Source organism: Paramacrobiotus metropolitanus, unplaced genomic scaffold, assembly GCF_019649055.1.
Source record: "Paramacrobiotus metropolitanus isolate TYO unplaced genomic scaffold, Prichtersi_v1.0 Parri_scaffold0000103, whole genome shotgun sequence".
NCBI lineage: Eukaryota > Metazoa > Tardigrada > Eutardigrada > Parachela > Macrobiotidae > Paramacrobiotus > Paramacrobiotus metropolitanus.
In genome coordinates, this window is record NW_026570323.1 from 19,613 (window position 1) to 37,709 (window position 18,097).

Here is an 18,097-nt window from a genome sequence, read left to right on the forward strand (position 1 = left end):
GTCGAAATCGAAACATATTTGCCTCTTAGCGGCGTTACTACGCCCGGCCCGGCCGGAAGAATATGCACGCCGTTTTAGAATTTAGATGTATGAGTACACAACACTGTCTTACAAGAACTCAAGAACCAAGCCCTGTAAAACTGGCAATAAGATTTCAGTCAGCAGCGCACTGCAAAAGTTACATAAGCTGGCTTTCATAGCGGCATTTGTCATACATAACTAGTCAATGTTGTGTTCTCATTGTTCAGTAATTACAGAACTCGAGAACCTTAAGAAGATATCGGCAAAGATTACGTACCAGTTTGCGAGAATATTATTAGACATTATTTATTTGAAACAGAATGCCTAAATGTGCAGTCTGAAGTGACATCAAGAATGGATTCAAGTACCACTTTGCTAAATGCATCTTACGCCTCTGACGCCGCAACATTCAACAGCGGACAAGCTGGATATGTCTTCTCGCGCACAACGGCCACAAGCGGAGAATTGTTTGCTCCACCGAAGTAAGGCCCTACTGTACTGTGGCCGGCACTGGCCAAATGCTACTTATATTTCTGTGACTTTTTCTGCAAAGTTTTTGTGAGCATCGTATAGTAAAGTTACAGGATGCATAAGCAGTTTGTGTCCGTTGACTGAAGCAGAAGTAGTACGTACTACGTAGCACTGCACTGATGAAATCCAGTCGTGCAACCGATCAGTAGTTTGTTTTATCAGTAGTGTTTTAACTAAATTTTTGCATGACGGAACCGCACAAGCACTTGCAAAAGGTTACAAATTTAATAATGTTTGGGTCATTACAATGTATATTTTTCGAATGCTTTGTACACAAAATTCGTATAATAATTTCAAATATTTCACGTTGCGGACTTGCTGTTGCTCCAGGGAAATTAAAATCAGCAGCGGTTAAGTACCTTAATATGTAGGTCCAATGAGTACCAATCGATTTGCCTTATTCGCGTTTATATAATACGAGTTTATAATAATATTTACAGCATCACTTCGCTGGCTCACTTACCGTGGGTTTTTCATTACCTGGGCCCGATCATTGTAGCAAGCTTGGTGCTGGCTGTATTGATTATCGATTTTCTCATCCATCATTGTTGTGATATATGGAAAGAACTAGTTACTTTTGTGAAGGAGTGGCCATTCTTATTCATTCGTGGGACATGTGTCTTCTTTTTAAACGCGTGTTCACTGCGTTTGAACTTCTTTATTCCTTACTGGAGTGATGACAGGTAATTGGCTAACCACCAGTTATAGAAGCACGGCCATTTTCTCGTCTGACGTATTCTGACGTAAGCAAAAACCTGATATAATAAACCTTGATTTCCACTTCACTGTTCTTTAGAAAGAAACTGTTCTTTAGAAAGCTGAATGGCGGATGGTACAGCAAGCTCGACTCCGAATATTGGCGAATGACTTTCTGGGATCTGCTTATAAATGCTTCCTTACTGTTTCTGCTGTTTTTAAAACCCTTACAGGTTATATGTTTAAAATACGTGATTTTCAGTCCCTGTTACTGTATTTTTATATAACAGATGGAAACAAATGCAGGCGGTGCATCACCTCGTGAGATGTTTCATCGGATGTGTGAAAGCTACATCAGATTTTTTAAAATAAAGGACTTCAAGATGCTGTCCAGGAAGAAAAAATGGTCCTCCATTAAAGCTAGAGCGTCCAGATTGCTGCGCGACTGGGAAGTTATTGTCAACGCAGCGAATTTTCTCCTGATTACATATGAGATTGATTACGTGTTTGGCCTGAATAGCATTACGAATTTAACGCACTGGAGATTTACCTTGCCCAGTGAGTGTTTTATTTCCAGAATAAATCATATCCTGCTTAGAATCAGCAGCATAATTTATTTTTGCGTATCTAGGCCTACAGTTCCTACGCTTACTCTGCATCGTGTGGGCGGGCGACGAGTTACTGGGCGTATTTCGCAACATTCCGATTTCGATTGCTGTAATTTTTCGACGAACGACACGGATCGTCTGCTGCTTTTTCTGTTTTGCTGCTTGGATACAGCTGGTGAGTTTCTAGTGCCTAAAATTATGCGACGAACGTTTTCGAAAACCAGAACTACGCACCGTCTGTCGACATGAGCCACCTGGCCCATTTGACGGCAACAAAACAAATAGCCATTACATCAAATGGGGTAGGAGACTGACACAGACTGAGCTTCTGACCACTAATTATATGCTTTAGCGCATTATAATCGATTTGAAGTGCAATTCACGTGACACCCCATTCCCAGGTAGTCGCGGAAGATTCCGTTGCACACGTTTCGTCATCCTTATTTCGTAACAGCTCGTTGCGTAACCCTTTCGTTGGGTACTAAAACGATGCTCTTAAAGCATCTCAAATCGAATTGCTTACTCAGCGCTTTGAGGGAGCTTACTGACTGTACAGGTTGGAAGAGGATACGAGGTCACGACTCACGAAGCGCTATGATTACGATTACCAGAAAGGAGAAACACGAGTTCACTATGCGGCCAGATCGCAGGCCTTTATTTATTATCCCGTACGAACGGAAAAGGACACAAAACTAAAATCAAGTTTAGAATTATAAAATGGGCAGCTTCCGATAAATGTGTCTAGTCATGCTATCCGCATGGTGAGCTGGTCAGAACAGGTAGCCACACATGGTGAGACCGCTTAGACAACATTCATTCGCTTTAGTACCGTTTTATCGCAAGACATTTGGGAGTAGGACAGTTATCGAAAGGCAACGAACAATCAGGATATTCGCCACAAAATTGAAATATGACTAAACGTCCGCTGACTCTCTCCGACGAAAACGTCCCAAAGTATAGAAGTGTACCGTTAAGAAATACAGAGACCAGGCATTGATTAAGTGGCACCATGGTAATTCACATTATTATGAAACCCATAAAAGAGAGAAAACGATTTTATTGGAGTAGTTTACCTATCTTATCACCTTCGCCCGCCTGCAGTGAGACGTCGCGGCAGGAGTTATGGTTAAATCTGGTTCATGAACGCCTTGTTCAACCACAGGTGACGACAGAAAAACAATTTGAGTGGAATAGTTTCCCCTTATCACCGTGGGTTCAGGATGAATCCAGGACAGTAGCCCAGACTGACAGGACTCTGTGTAGTGTAGGACGTAACGTTTATGGGAGAAAAGCACAACGCTCGACATCCAGTTATCGTAATACACTTTTATTAGCGTTCTCGCTCACGGCTAAATCAACACTGTCTAGACCTCGCTTTTAGCGCCAAGTTCAATCCGCTCTCAGCGGTGTTACACAAAGAACGGCAGTAGCCGTCAGCCAATCAGAAAAGAGACACGTCACAGACGGCAATTCCCCACGGTGTAGTGCAACGAAGCATTCGCGTAGCGTCACGAAAGTGAAGGCAGGGCAGCCATCGCCTCACACCCTGATATGCTGTACGGAACAATGGTACAACGACCAGCCACACAAATGCACGGAAACTTTCGAAACAACTAGCCGCATAAAGCAATCGCAAAGTACCGGCTGTGTTTTGCAAATGAATGGCTGTCGCATTCAGCCAGTTCTCGATCGGATTTACTGAATTGGAAATCTCTTGCAGCAGCGAGATCGGCGTACGCTGTCATGCAGCTGAGCGTTTATAATATCTCGTATCCCCTAGCACAAGCGTTGCACATAATTTAATTGTCAAATCCAGAAAGGGAAGAAACTCCTTAAACCGCTTACGTAATATCGGGTTGGAGGATTGTGTTGCGGGAATGTATCTGGCGGAATCCGGCGCAATACATACGCACCCTGTTCAGCCATAACGTCCAACTCCAGCCGGATGATGGCAGCAGATATACAATGGACGACAAAACTTACTTAACCTAGGAACCGGATTTGCGGTTTTAGACAAAGAACAGAGAGATCATGGCTGCCGCGTTTCTGCTCAGTGACCTGATATAGCGGCGGATATGCGGCGCTCACTCATCGTATGCGCTGTAAGCCGACAGCGGTTAACGGTCCGGAGTTAAGTAAATTTTGTCACCCATTGTGGTGGTCGGTCCAAGGCGTTTTATTTGCTTTCTTTTTCCTGTATTCACCAGTTACCCTTGCCTCCCACCCGACTATTAAAATGCACGTTCGATCAGTTTGTCACCCCTGCCATATCTGGATCGGGGCTGATGCAATACGCTAATACGCTGTATTATTGTTCCCAGGTTCTGTTACTGTAGACACAAACAATGCAATACACAAAGGGGGTGCTTTGTTATTTACTGACAAACACACCCGCGTACAAGCGGGAACAACGTCTAAAAAAAATCATTTCAAATCCCGATCGTTGCCGGACGCAGTGCCAAGTGTGAGCGCATACACTGCGAACGGCTGCTATATATACTCATACCATATACTGCACGCTGACCATCAGAATACTAACAGACTGAACAGACCACTGCGTTCCGCCCACCGTCACCAGGTCCAATAATTAATACAGATTACTGCGATAATCTTTCCCATAAACCCGACCCTTGCACTAAATTCGACACGTACGAAACAATGACGCATAGCCATTTGCCACACTGTCGTGTTAGCACACATAAAGTTCCCACGCGACCGGTATAAGATCGTATTCGAGGCTTACTGCACATTTTTATTCGCCCGATGTATTGTCAGAATTTGTATGTTCAGGACAACAACTACGGTTTGACTACGAGTAGTTAAAATAATAGGCAATTAGGCACAGGAAACGCAGTGGTTAGTGCACACATGAAATAACTTGTCTCGTGTGATCAGATATTCAGGGCTACCCATATCTGTAAGACGCACTGTTAAAAACTCGCTTGAAACCCAATAACTCAATCATGTGTACAGTGTACTTGTTTTCTTACCTTCAGATGGAAATACTGGGAGACCCATACACGGAATACAATGGTCAAAAGGATTTAACATATGGCAAAGTTGTGGCATTTCTCTATGGAAAACTGGTGTACCTGGACGTGATATCGATTCAGTTGCACACAACCTTAGCTAGAATATCCGTTTATGTTGTGCAAGCCATTAACTTGGTAAATTCATTAAAAATTAACAAAAATGGTGGCACGACATTTGTTACTGCGATAATCATTAAGCTGTGGCACGAGTGCTTGGCCTTTTTCGGTTGTGCAACACAAAGGCCTTATGGATGATTTTTTAATTGTTTTGCAGCTATTCATTGCGCAACTTATACCGGACATGTTGAAGCAGCTACCAAACATTTTACGGCTTCGCTCGTTTGGCAAAGTTTACAGGAAAGGGGATAAAGCGTACGTAAGACCACCGAAGTAGAACTTCCATAATTTATGGTGTTATGGTCTATATTGGTTAGGTTTGTGCTGCTACTCGGATCAGTGGGACCGAATGCTGTTGAGCAATTTGCCGAAGACTTCTACATTAGCAATCGAGAAGAAAATATCTTGGTACTCCTAGAGTGAGTGCTGGCATAAGGAAACAATGTCACAAGGGCAAAACTTGCCGTAGTTGTTAGATGACGAAACAAATTGTCTTATTAGATCAGCTGCCTCATCATGTGCCACAGAAGAGATGCACAGTGTTGCCCGGAAGCACAAGCGAAATTTGACCGTTGTCACTGGGTCGGTATTTAACCAGGCTGACATTGACAAAAACATCTCCGACATGTGTCGCTGTGCTTTTGTCCTTGCTAACGAAAGTGCGCCAAACCCAGAAGAAGAAGACCACCGTAATTACCTTAGTGTGCATGTGCTGAAGCAACATCGCTCCAGACTTCGTGTCATTGTTAAAGTCCTTATGCTCCATAACAAGGTAATAGTGAGCGCTTTGCGCTTTCAGTATCGGTTAACGCTATTTACTGGTACTCGATCAATTATTACGTAGTTTTAATGAGTAACCACATGGAATACAGGTTTCGAACCAAAATCCACACAAAGCAAATCTACAAAGTGATTAATATTAATAAACAGTGGCTGAATGAAATCGAATTTACCGTAAAGTAAGCGTAATTGAGTTCTTGATAGGGGGACGGGGACGGATAGGAGCTGCAGCATACAGAGCGGGTGTACTGATCTCTACCGATATACTCTCTCTATGTTGAAACATCGAGCGAAATCAGAGCGCTCCCGACCACCTAGTAGGAAACCAGTTACGCTTGCTTTACGGCAAATTCAATTTTCTTCCGCCACTGTATAATATTAATCACTTTGAAATCTACCAATCTGGAAAACCTGACACAAGAGAGTAGCAGAAGCCTGAAAGAGAAAGCCCCCACATGTCACAATGTCACACAAATCAATTATGCTCCTCAAACAATCAATCATGCTCATTAAACATGCTCTTCAAACGTGTGATCAATCATGCTCTTTAGTCTTTAAACAAGTTTCTGAAGCGCAACTGATATATTGATACAGGTATCGGTCGTGCTAGCGCGCGACCAGCTGTGTTCTAGGTATGGAAGAAAGAAAGAAATTACAAAATGTACATACTTCGAACAGCGATTTTGAGAAATATTTCAAATGTAAAGCCTCAGCGAGGCCAGCTACGAAGATATTTTAAACATTTAGAATGCAGACAGCTTTCAAGCTTACCGGTTAAATTCGAACATCTTTATAGAAATTTATTGTAAAAACTATAAAAATTTGTAAAATATATTCTTTATTGTAAAATTTATTCTTTATTGAAAAAACCTCGTAATTTTTCTTTTTGTTTGTATTTTTCACGTTTTTTATGTAACTTTTTTTTGCCGATCTAGCCCACTCAAAACTTCAATTTTTTGGTACGACAGATGGAAATGGAAACTTAAAAAATTAATGGAAACTTGTGGGAAACAATTAACAGTTGCTCAAGTGTCAAGGTGCCCTCTCGGGATCCATCTTCAGCTAATAATTGTAAGACTTTCAGCTCTTCAGTATTTAATAAAATAAAATACGTGCGTATTTATTAGACATAACGGTTAGTGAATGCCCAAGCTACCAGCAGTATTAAAGAGAAACGTAGGTCAATGAATACTTCTACCCGAGCTACCACCAGTATTACAGAGCAACTTAAGTTAGTGAATGCCCAAGCTACCAACAGTATTACAGAGCAACGTAGGTTAATGAGCACTTAAGCTACCACCAGTAATATAGAGGAACGTAGGTTAGTGAATGCCCCAGCGACCAGTAATATGCAGCAACATAGGTCAGTGAATGCCAAGGCCCAAAGCTACCACCAGTATTACAGAGCAACGTAGGTTAGTGAATACCCAAGCTACCACCAGTATCACAGAGCCGCTACGTGAGTGGATACGGTAAACGAGCCGCGGGCCGGCTTTTAGATTAGAAATCTAGATATAGAACAGATGCTTTAGATCGTGAGATATTGAGGTATTAGATTTCTAGATATTTTTATAATTTCGAAACTCTGGAGGCTCAAAAAATTAGGGGTAACGGCCCCGCTGGGCCAAGCCGAAATATTTAGAAATATTTTAAAATTTTGGAAATGTAAAAGCTTATGAGCCGACTCTGGAAAATTTTATAGTTGAGGTATTCGAACAGATTTAAAGAACATCTTAAAGTTTCAAGAATTTAAACAAATAAAATTACGTTTGATGCAATAAATGTAATAAATTATAAGTAATAAATAATAAGTTTTGATGTAATAAACTATAATTAGTTGTACCTTGTTTTTGTTGTTGTTGTTACGGATTTTACAGCGTAGTCGTATTTAAGTTATACCTGGAAACGGAAACGGAAACTTAAAAAATGGATGGAAATGGAAACTTAAAAAATTAATGGAAACTTGTGGGAAACAATTAACAGTTGCTCAAGTGTCAAGGTGCCCTTGACACCGAATGTGAAACTGCGTTACACATGCAGCAGCAATTCTCCTACATTTAAAAATATGGGTTTCAAAGCATATTCATCAGCAACCATGTATCTAGAACTTTCTAGAAGCTAACATTTAAGTACAGTACTATGACGTACTTACTACTAAATTTAGGTACTACAACTTCCAAAAATTCATGATACGCCGGCGATTAAGTGATAAGTACTACATTCAACTGCTACAACCTAAGTAAAGGTACTACTACACTGCTACATTCAAGTACAGCTGCCTTAAAAAGTTCAAGTACCAACAACCTCCAAGTACTACAACTTAAAAACTTTTTTAAGACCTTCTCCAAAACTTAAGATTTTTTTAAAGATAAAGGTGGGAACGTTTGTGCGATGCTCTATTTTATAGAATCAACAATTTTTTTCAAAATATAAATGTTGATTTAGGAGATAATTTCCAAAATTAACAGCCCTTAAGTACTAACAACCTTTAAGTACTACAACTTTTAAAAATTTTTTTAGACCTTCTCCAAATCTTAAGATTTTTTCAAATATAAAGGTAGGAACGTTTGTGCGATGCTCTATTTTATAAAATTATCAACTTATTGAAAAAGTCAATCTTGATTTAGGAGATAATTTTCCAAAAATATGTTATTTAAAATGCTAAAGGTTATCGAAGCAGTTAATAAATGACGCCAGTCATGACTGCAAATCCCTTCTGACATCGGTGTTATTGAATTTCGTTGTGTATCACAGGATCTGTTTTATGATATTCCCAACTGGAGTGATGAACGTAACCTCTGCTCTGGGAGACCGCCTGACAGGGTCGTTTGCGTTCCTGAGATTCATTTTGCACTGCTGGCACAAAGACATTTTGTACCTGCATTATCCAGTATTATTCATGACTGGCTTAATCCATCTGGGGATGAAACAATCCGGTCGTATGTCATACCACAGGATTATGGAGAACCAGCAACTCGAATTTCAATACGTGATATATCTACCGAACAAACGTTAGCAGGAGTAAGAAGTTTTTCTCCAGATACCGCCAACGCCCCTACGCTGGACGATGGTAACGCCAAACCATTACGCAACCTCACGCCAAACAAACTTTCATCAAACGCAAGCGTCGAAACGAATTCCGGTGAAAGCAGTTCACCAGCCTTCAAAACTCAGGATAAAATTGCCACTGATATCGTTGACCGCAACCATGATAATCCTTCAGAAGATCCTTCAGAAACCGAACGTCTCCTAAAAAAAAGCGAAGCGGACGGTAACAAACTTCCAGCTGAAAGCCGCGAAGATTTCACTCCCTCCCAGTCGGGAGAAAAAAGCACAGACCCTTGCGATACGACCAATGGTACCAAGAGTACTTCAACAGTTGAAGAGAATTCAAAAGTTTCTCGGCTTTCACCGGTTTCCGACTCGGGTGGAAATAACAGCAGGCTTCAAACCGAACCTCAAATCCCGCCCGCCGCTACTGCCATTTTAACAGAGCACCAAGCTAACGTCCAAAAAAATCACTCCGGCGTAGAATTCAAAGATGTAAAGGTGAGAATGATGCAGATAGTGCTGAGTATCGCACTGCTTTGATTTTGACCAGCGTTAAATCTTCAGAAAGCCTATGAAAAGCTAAAGGATGGGAGTCCGTTTGCGGTGCTGCAGGAAGGAGAGTACCATTTGTTCCCACGAGACAATCTGATTCTCGGACCTGGAACGCTGTTGTTCTATGTAAAGCATAGCCGTGATACGGGAACAAACAACCGAGCTGATGTTGCATACAATGAAGCAGCTAAAACTGCAGCTTACCGATATTTTGAACAGCCCCGCCAGCAAAAACAAGACTGAAATACAAATACGGTGAGTTGTAATTTGAGTGTTTTGCGCTATGGTCTGCGCAAAATAAATACCCCTGCAGACCTTCAATCTACGCTGATAGCCGCGTAAATTACTTACGTGACGTCTGATGATCTCAGTGTTTAGGGCGGACTAGTTCTTGAATACGGGCTTGTGTTCCAAACTCTAGTCCCAGGTTTCAATGCATGCACATCTACGTAAATTATGCTGTATTCCTGCATCTCTTTTATTTTAGGGATGTCAGCAAGGTCGATGTGTACGATAAAACGGGACAATATCAACTCAACCCTGAAGATCAGCTCTATTACATCGTAAACGATTTCGCTGAAATATGGCCTGATTATATTTTTTCTTTCTCTGTCATTCACATTTTTGTTGTCTAAAACATAATTATTTATTTTACTAACAGGATCCAGACAAATCCGACCAGGAAGACAGAGGATTGAGCTTGTGTCGCGACCATATCGTTGTTTGCATTGTATCGGACGGATCTCCTGCTTTCATTGGGCTGATGGGCTTCCTCAAACCATTGCGGGCTGCCCAAATCGCCCGCACAACGGTTGTCATTTTGGCAAATAAGAAATTTCTCGACTTAGAAGCACCCACTATTAACAAGTTTTCTGACGTGCTTTTTGTCCAGGTACGACCGTAAGAACACTAAAAAGTTCAACTTTTGTTAAAGCTAGCGGTATCTACCGGTGAATCACCGCGTCATCAATTAGCAGTAAACAGTTTTGGAAATTTGTAACTGTGATTCAGTTCTTCTGTTTCTGAATTAGTGTTAAAAACAAGCAAAAACGTTGAATAGCCAGCACAATAACATTATTTTATTATTCGCAGTAACTGCTTGTGGATTCAGTACTCGTATGCTCAAAACGTGGCCCAAAGCAGCCCAAAATAGTACATTTAACAGCGGGATGCGGATAATGCCATAATGGTTCATCCTTGCTTGTGATAACTGCTCACAGTGCTCATTGATTTTGTAATTCTTAGAAAATTTTTCCCTCTTATCACCGAAGGTTAATGAGCCGAAAGCTAACTTTTAGTTTGGAGCATTTTCAGTCTTTTTGAATCCAACTTATTATAATAATCTGGGAAATTGCAGGGTACTCCATTCAATGACGACCACCTACTTGCTGTAAATGTTCAACTGTCCCGATTGTGCGTAATAATTGATGCGAGTGAAACCACTAAGAAACTTGGGGATGACACCCACCCAGCCGCCGATACACAGTTTCCCGCCTTATCAAAATATTTCAACCGACACGGGACGGCCGTTCGAGCAACTTCTGCTGTAGCCGAGTTCATTAGAAAACATCATGACAGAACTACAACCTTGCCAGAAAACATTACGGCTGCTGTAGCGGACATTGCGAGCAGAATCATTTCTCCAAGCCAGGAAGCCTCCATAAAAGAGTCTGTGGAAGCCTCTATAAAAGAGTATTTACTGGAAGTCCGGAGTTATGACAGCGAGTATAAAAAAACTGCAACGGAAAAAATAATGAAGCTCTTGAGACAGCGTGACAGAAAGCACGAACGGCTTATAAGGTTCATTAAAACGCTGTACGAAAGTTCCCAGCAGTGGGATATCGGCGTTATTGAAAAATTTGTGGACATATCCATTGATAAACGCAGAGACGCATCGTCTGCTGAAACCGCTAATAAAGTAAAAGAAGTTCTTGTTAATTTCCGCAACGAATGTGAACACTTACTTGAAGCTAGGACGCCCCAGTTGTTGAAATCTTGTGGAAGCGAAATATTGGAAGATATAAAAGGACTCATGCGAAATTTTCGACAGTATGTTTTTCCATCCGGAGAAATCTTCACATGCATGCGTAAGACGACGAGCGATACTTGTAATCATCAGTGCTTAGAAACTGCAAAATAAGTGCAACATAATTAATTAATTCTATTACTATCAACTGTGAATTTGAAAACGAGCTGCAAATCTCTTTCCATGAATCACCATCTAAATTTACACTGAAAACTCGAACGCTCTCTTTGACTAACGATGATGTCGTGTAATTTATGCGCATTGTGTAATATGTCGTTTATACGTAGATCACGAAGCACTGGACTGCATATCATGGAATCAGAATATCATTGGAAGTTCAAAGGTGACAGTGGACAGCAGTAATCACAGCTTTATCAACGCAATGATGATTAAATGTTACCGGGATGTTGAAGTATTTGACGTTATCCGGTTGCTGCTGATTAATGGATATAAAAATGCTTTCCACGAAAACTTGAGCCGCAAAATTTCGGGATGCCCGTTTGTTGGGAACCAGGCTATCTTAACCCAGCTGTATGCTGTCAGCAAAGATGGTACAATAACTGGGTTTCGAAAGCGCCACAATGCAGACATAACGGCCGAACGACAAGGAATCGACGTGCAAATCCTTGCAAGACAGCCTGCGTCTACAAGCAGTGCAGCAGCAGCTGTCAGCGGTGCTGTACGTAGCAGTCCAACAGAAAATTTTCCGCGTGAAGGTCGTGACGTTACAGTTCATGGAGGGGACAAACGACCAGAAGAAATAGACCTGCCGATTGCGGACGTTAATTGTTCATTTGGTACATTTTCGGAAGAGGCCATGAAAACGGGATATCTCGTTCTGGGAACGGAATTTCCGGTGGATAAAAACATATTAATGCGGGATATGCCAGACGGCTGTTCTTTAGTGGTCCTCGAAAGACCGTGGTACGTGGCAGCCCGTCAGAGACTTATCAAGGCAGTGATGGACTGGTGGGCTAACAATGGCAAACCAGAACCAAAAAGGTAATTATTACAGAAAATGTATGTCCGACTTTCCTTTCCACAACATCTATTGTTTAAGGTGGCAGAGATTTATGGAGATTTTACCGTCCTATGTTCTAAGTCGCACCGAAAGGGAAAGCGGAGTGAACATCGGAAATCCATATATGGATCATAGCCCAACCAAGTGGCTTAAAGCGTACTACGGCATTACGAAGGACGTATTCAACCTGGTTAGTGCTGGCGAAAATTACTCTTCGAAAACCTGTCTCAGTCTGAGCGCTTCATTGCTTGGCTCCGAGCGCTGGGGCTTAAATTTTTAATTTACTCTGTATATGATTTTAATAATTACCACGTCGCGGCCAAAAACAAAAACTAACTTTCGGCCTTTCGAAGGCGATCTCGGCGGTGAATTCGTAAAGCCGGTTCCTTGAGATCTTCGTTTTTTTCCATAAGTACAGTATTAACCCGGCTTGCAATTACCGGGAAAGCTGAGGAGCTGTGAGAGACAATTAACGTGAGATAATGGAGCTGTAAATCCGAATGACTTAAATCAAGATCCGCCCTTCTTCAAACACTTCTGTACGGCTAAAATGGAAGAAAGCTGAAACTGTTAGCCAAAAAATTGTACAGCTAAAAATATTATATAAAATTTATAAAGAGGCACGACGTTGTTCGCGGTTGCACTGATTCGTGTTGCAGCAGGTGGCGGTGGCTGTCACTCAAGAACAGGTAGAACCAGTTTAATTCGTGCTCTGACTTATTCGTTGTTCATGGTAAAAGGCTGTAATAAAGTGTGCACTCATTGTAAACAATAATATTAGCGTACAAGTACATTTCCATTCCGCAGTTGAATCCCGTAACGTCCGAGAGTGAAGACTGCGGAGCGACAGGCGAAAATTCCGGAAAAGGAAAAGCATTGGATACGAGCACAGAACTGAAGAAGTTGCCTATGGCGATCTTCCACTTCATCAGAGAAACTTACAATAACCCAACAGCAGACTTCGAAAATAAGTCGCCCGGAACGTACTATTACGATACTGGTAATGACGAAGCACTTAAAAATTCTCATAATATATCGTGGAACAACATCTTGGCAGTGTGCTCTAATGGCACGCTCACCTCAGCGTGATTTTGGTGCTGTCTTGATTTTCCACGCAGTCCGCCCCGCCACGGATATGGATAAATTTCATGCCCAAGCGCAAAACTAGTGTTATTTTTTATACTGCATTGGTTTTTTTTTTCCATTATCGCAACCTTACCGATCTTTGCATCGATGGCCGTTTTCAGGCTCTTCGTACTACTTACTGTGTATTCAAATGGCTGTTCACTAATTGTCGGTTGTCGTGCAAAAGGAGTTAATGACGAACTAATTACGGTAACAGCCATTTGATTAACTAGGAAAGTGCACTCGCTTTTTGCGGACTCTGTCCTGAGTGACTGGCACCCCCTTTTTACTGTGGGCACTATTCTTCGATTATTTATTGCTATCATCCCGGCTGTTATAATTTTTAATACAATGATAAGTGAAATCTTGGCCTCGGGCCCCGGTACGCATTTACGCAAAATTTCGCAAATACGTAAATGTTTCGAACACATGTTTGAAACTGCACGAAAAATCATTATTTCTTCAGCTCTAGTGGAATAAGTTATACCGGTTCATGCAGTGTTATGAAAGGTCGCCGCCATAATATGAACATATGTAAAGCATGAAAGCAGTCAATGGCATAGTAAATCTGCTGAATGCGGAATGAAGTGTTGGATTCATGAAGTGTTGGATTCGTCGGTCACCGCCAGCAAATGCTCATATGCACGATGGCACCTGTTGGCGAATGCACACATGCACGGGGGCACTGTATGACCGAAGCGTAGCAGTAAATTCATAATCAAATTTTATCTACTTAACAGCAAACATTTGTAGAAAGATTGTTACGATTAGGAGATATTCAGAACAAAATCCTGTAGCATAAGCTCCCGGACTGACGAACATTGCACTGTTCTCAGAACAAAACAAAAATTATGGATGGGATATGTTTGCCAACTGTAATGCTAAATTTAATATTTCTGAAAACCTGATAGGAGGGAAATACTTGCAGTCTTACGGTTCAAATTACGGTGGACGTACATCTGAGCCGGCGGATGCATGGTTTCGCAGTTTATAGGCGTGTTGCTACGTAAACAGGTCGTTACCGTAAAACCATTCATCCATAACATATCCACATGAAAATATTCCAAGAATAAACTCGGTGAAATTTTACGGCCAGGTTAAATCTATGCTAAAACAAACAGTATTGGAAAAACTGCCGGAAGTATAAAATCAAACTCTTCGCTATCTAGTATGAAGAAATGTTAGGCGCCAGAGCCTAATTGTAGCATCCGGATTCGATAGGCACCTCGCCGGGCACTCTTCCTTGCCGTTGATCGCCTTGATGCTCGCTCCGAATTTCCCCTCTCCCACCCAGGGATAGTTGTGCACGGCGGCGCCCCAGTAGCAGTAGGCGGTGGCCCAGGCGATGTCCTCGTCGTCAGCCACCTGGTCTGGGTTCTCCACCAAGCGGTCATCGTGATACAGCGCCTGCGAGGCCTTGCGGTAGTTGTCCTCCCACGTCAGCTGCATGTAGCCGCGTCCGTAGTACTTCTCGTACTCCGGTTGGGGCGAGATCTGCTTCTTGTAGCGCAGTCCGCCGGATTCGTGGAGAATGTTGGCCAGGAACATGGCCAGCTCGCGGCGGCTGGTGATTTTGCCGTTGGGAGCGCCTTTGGCGAAACTCTCGTACTGGGCGTCCGTCGGCTGCGGGAAACCGTTGCTGGTTACGGCCTGCCGGAACTCGTCTTTGCTGACCAGGTATCCAGACATGGTGATTTATAGCAACACTTTTTAACTGTGTAAAGCTATGGTTAGTCGAAAGGTTTGATACAACCTACTGGTAAATAATGGAAATTTAACCGCAGCTTATATACACAACAGATAACTGGGTAGCGACCAAAGAAGGAACAACATTCTTGTACGTTCAGCATTTGTCATGTGCTTATCAGCTATGAGTCCGTATGACTGTGTTATCGCATAATTGATCACTGAGTGTACGGTGCATTCTGATTACCGAGCCCTTCTGTTGACCAACTTTTGTTTGCGTTCCTAGTCTAATCAGATATTATTATTTCCGGTCTGGGGGAGCGAAAATGTACATGCGTAACTACCACCGGTCGCGAATTCGTAATTCTTAATTGCCCGGGCTTATCTGCGTTAAATAACAAGGTGTAAGGAGGAGTGGCCTCCCCGCACACCCGCACTGGTGCGGGTGCTAAGTTGTTTTGCTGTTTTCCGATAGTGATTTTCTCCATCTGCCAGATCTTCGATCTGGTAGATTCTTCAGTTGCTAGCCATCGTCGTCTGAGTAACTTGCTGTTCTTTTAGCCCCGCAGCATTCTGCTGCGGGAGCATCTGTAGTGACATATGAATGGGATATAAAAGTGTACTACGTAAACTGGATGTCGTGCGTTGCGCATCTATCCCTAGTTAGTTACGTCATACACTACACAGGGTCCTGTCAGTCTGGATCACTGTCCTGGACTCTTTCACGGTCCACGGTAATATTCTAAGCAGGGCGCAATCCGAGGGAAACCGAGAAACGGCTGAAAAAGGCGCCGATGGGGGAATCGAACCCCGGCTACGTCGTGAGATCCGCGTAGGCAGTACCACTGCACCACGGCGCAATGCGTTGAAATCCTTTGAAAGATTTTGTCGCTGTACGTGAGCCGCTTCTCCGCTCACAAAGGGAACAGCATAATACGCAACAAATTCACTTGAACAGCTCTGTGGCTACAGCCTATATATACGTACTTTGCCTGTGCATTTCACAAACCCATTGTGCAATACCGCTAACTGAAATATTACTGAAATAACTTACTGAATCCACGGCCATTTTGATCAGGCGTCAAGAAAAATAGTGCCAAAATTATCAGCTAAATTTATTGCTTTTTTTATGAATATTCCCCCTCAGAAACCGCATTTGTATTGAAAATTTAGTTTATATATACGGCAAACAAGTTACAATACGGGTCAGCATGGGATCTCTTTTTACTGTTTACGATACGGTACGGTATAGATGGGAATAAATTCGTAGAAGAAAATAAATAAATTAAGATCAGAGACACTCATAATCCAACCAAAAACCCATTAAAAAGAGTTCCATACTGGGCCGCAGTCAAAGGCGGTTAAAGTATACACCAAGAAAATATATTCTCATTTGTCACGTTAATAAATCATCATACAGTAACCTTCTACAATAAAATGAATAATAAACATACTAAACTAGCGTGACTAAACTCTTTAAAAGGTTTTGAGACAAAATTATGCTCACATTAAACAGAAATTGTCAGAAATTAAGCGCTCTTGAGCTCATCAATGATTTCAACCAGAAATGAACCCTAAACAAAGCCAGAGATCTGCTACGATAAAATCCTAAACAGCAGCGCTGAGAAAATCTGCTTAATATTCATTGGAGACCAAACAAGGTTATACTGCCTAAATGTAACATCCCGATTCGATGGGCACCTCTCCGGGCACGAAGACGGCCAGGACGCGTTTGTAGTACTGGAAGCGGGCGGTGGCCTGGTCGCGGTTCTGTCCGTGGCACTCGCGGGCCCCGTTAATCGCCTGGATGGTCTCCCCGAACTTCCCTTCCGCCACCCGGGGGCGGGAGTGCACGTTGGTGGCCCAGAACCAGAAGGCGGTGGCCCAGGCGACGTCCTCGTTGTCGGCGACCATATCGGGATTTCTCAGCAAACGATCGTCGTGGTACAGTGCTTGGGACGCGGCGCGGTAGTTGGCTTCCCAGGTCAGCTGGATGTATCCGCGTCCGTAATACTTCCCGTACGCCGGGAGGGGATGCTGCTCCCTCTTCTTCCGCAGTCCGCCAGATTCGTGGATAATGTTGGCCAGGAACATGGACAGTTCGCGGCGTGTGCTGATGTTGCCTCGGGGAGCGCCGCTGACGAAGCTCTTGTACTGGGCATTCGTCGGTGCCGGGAAGCCGTTGCTGGTGACCGCCTTCCGGAACTCCTCGTCACTAACCAGATCTTCTGGCATGGTTGTTTGCTTAACCGCTTTGACAGTGTGTTCTGCTTAATCTGAAAAGTGACAATCGATCGCGTAGTAACCAGCTTATACGACAAATACACTAGACGTACTGCGAGAAATTAAGAATTATTAGAACATAAACATCACTGTTTTGCGTCTGGAAATTTTTGATCGAAAACTATGAAAATTGTCCTCTTCAGTCTTCAGGTAGTTTGAGTAGAACGAGGTCAAACGGTCGCTCTGCATAAAGCGAAGTGATACGGATACAGGATCTCGCACAAGGTGCAAATGACTGCAACAGGCTACTGCAGTTGCAGTACATCATGTTCGAGGTTAAAATTTAATCAGGCTTTAGTTAATCGGTGTCATATGTCAGACGATATTAAAACTATAGTTTTCACACCAAAGGTCATTCTGTAGGACCGTAAGCGTACTACGGTTGGTGAGATCTTATGAAATGCATTCTGGAAAATCGGTCTGAACGACCCCCGCCACAACGGCACTGGTGATGACCAAGAAGCCAGCCATGTTTCGGAGCCCAACCAGCCGGAAGAAAATACGCTGCTGGATACAGTCAAGAATCTGACGCGCGTGATCGGCATGTTCTTACACAGATACCCCAAAA

General features: G+C 42.6%; 4 protein-coding genes across 5 annotated transcripts; 2 read left to right on the top strand and 2 right to left on the bottom strand.

The window, feature by feature from the left end:
- The first annotated feature begins 98 nt into the window (after window positions 1-98).
- On the top strand, window positions 99-10,109 carry LOC129597301 (uncharacterized). Of its 2 annotated transcripts, XM_055494782.1 has the most exons (13): window positions 99-503; window positions 993-1,235; window positions 1,367-1,481; window positions 1,539-1,806; window positions 1,880-2,031; window positions 4,853-5,023; window positions 5,163-5,260; window positions 5,323-5,424; window positions 5,507-5,777; window positions 8,540-9,334; window positions 9,401-9,643; window positions 9,876-9,951; window positions 10,050-10,109. In XM_055494782.1, exons 1-11 carry the CDS (start codon window positions 376-378, stop codon window positions 9,629-9,631), a joined length of 2,574 nt encoding a protein of 857 aa, XP_055350757.1. In that variant the 5' UTR covers window positions 99-375; the 3' UTR covers window positions 9,632-9,643; window positions 9,876-9,951; window positions 10,050-10,109. The 2 variants fall into 2 exon arrangements, with proteins under 2 accessions (XP_055350757.1, XP_055350758.1); XM_055494783.1 differs by lacking the exon at window positions 99-503 and having other exon boundaries at window positions 1,209-1,295.
- Window positions 9,982-13,936, top strand: LOC129597302 (uncharacterized). The gene is made up of 5 exons (XM_055494784.1): window positions 9,982-10,280; window positions 10,746-11,475; window positions 11,702-12,416; window positions 12,475-12,625; window positions 13,243-13,936. Exons 1-5 carry the CDS (start codon window positions 10,152-10,154, stop codon window positions 13,522-13,524), a joined length of 2,007 nt encoding a protein of 668 aa, XP_055350759.1. The 5' UTR covers window positions 9,982-10,151; the 3' UTR covers window positions 13,525-13,936.
- A 598-nt stretch (window positions 13,937-14,534) lies between these two features.
- LOC129597321 (uncharacterized) lies at window positions 14,535-15,331 on the bottom strand. The gene has a single exon (XM_055494805.1). It carries the CDS (start codon window positions 15,247-15,249, stop codon window positions 14,722-14,724), a length of 528 nt encoding a protein of 175 aa, XP_055350780.1. The 5' UTR covers window positions 15,250-15,331; the 3' UTR covers window positions 14,535-14,721.
- Window positions 15,332-16,917: 1,586 nt separating this feature from the next.
- Window positions 16,918-17,481, bottom strand: LOC129597311 (uncharacterized). The gene has a single exon (XM_055494791.1). It carries the CDS (start codon window positions 17,479-17,481, stop codon window positions 16,918-16,920), a length of 564 nt encoding a protein of 187 aa, XP_055350766.1.
- Between the last annotated feature and the right edge of the window lie 616 nt (window positions 17,482-18,097).

Excerpts from the sequence above, each read along its gene's own strand:
- LOC129597301 (XM_055494782.1), top strand. The coding sequence starts at position 376 with ATGGATTCAAGTACCACTTTGCTAAATGCATCTTACGCCTCTGACGCC. Across the intron at positions 5,261-5,322 it reads TACAGGAAAGGGGATAAAGC|GTTTGTGCTGCTACTCGGAT; the intron begins GTACGTAAGACC and ends TATATTGGTTAG. Across the intron at positions 5,425-5,506 it reads AATATCTTGGTACTCCTAGA|ATCAGCTGCCTCATCATGTG; the intron begins GTGAGTGCTGGC and ends TTGTCTTATTAG.
- LOC129597302 (XM_055494784.1), top strand. The coding sequence starts at position 10,152 with ATGGGCTTCCTCAAACCATTGCGGGCTGCCCAAATCGCCCGCACAACG. Across the intron at positions 10,281-10,745 it reads CTGACGTGCTTTTTGTCCAG|GGTACTCCATTCAATGACGA; the intron begins GTACGACCGTAA and ends GGGAAATTGCAG. Across the intron at positions 12,626-13,242 it reads CGAAGGACGTATTCAACCTG|TTGAATCCCGTAACGTCCGA; the intron begins GTTAGTGCTGGC and ends TCCATTCCGCAG.
- LOC129597321 (XM_055494805.1), bottom strand. The coding sequence starts at position 15,249 with ATGTCTGGATACCTGGTCAGCAAAGACGAGTTCCGGCAGGCCGTAACC.
- LOC129597311 (XM_055494791.1), bottom strand. The coding sequence starts at position 17,481 with ATGCCAGAAGATCTGGTTAGTGACGAGGAGTTCCGGAAGGCGGTCACC.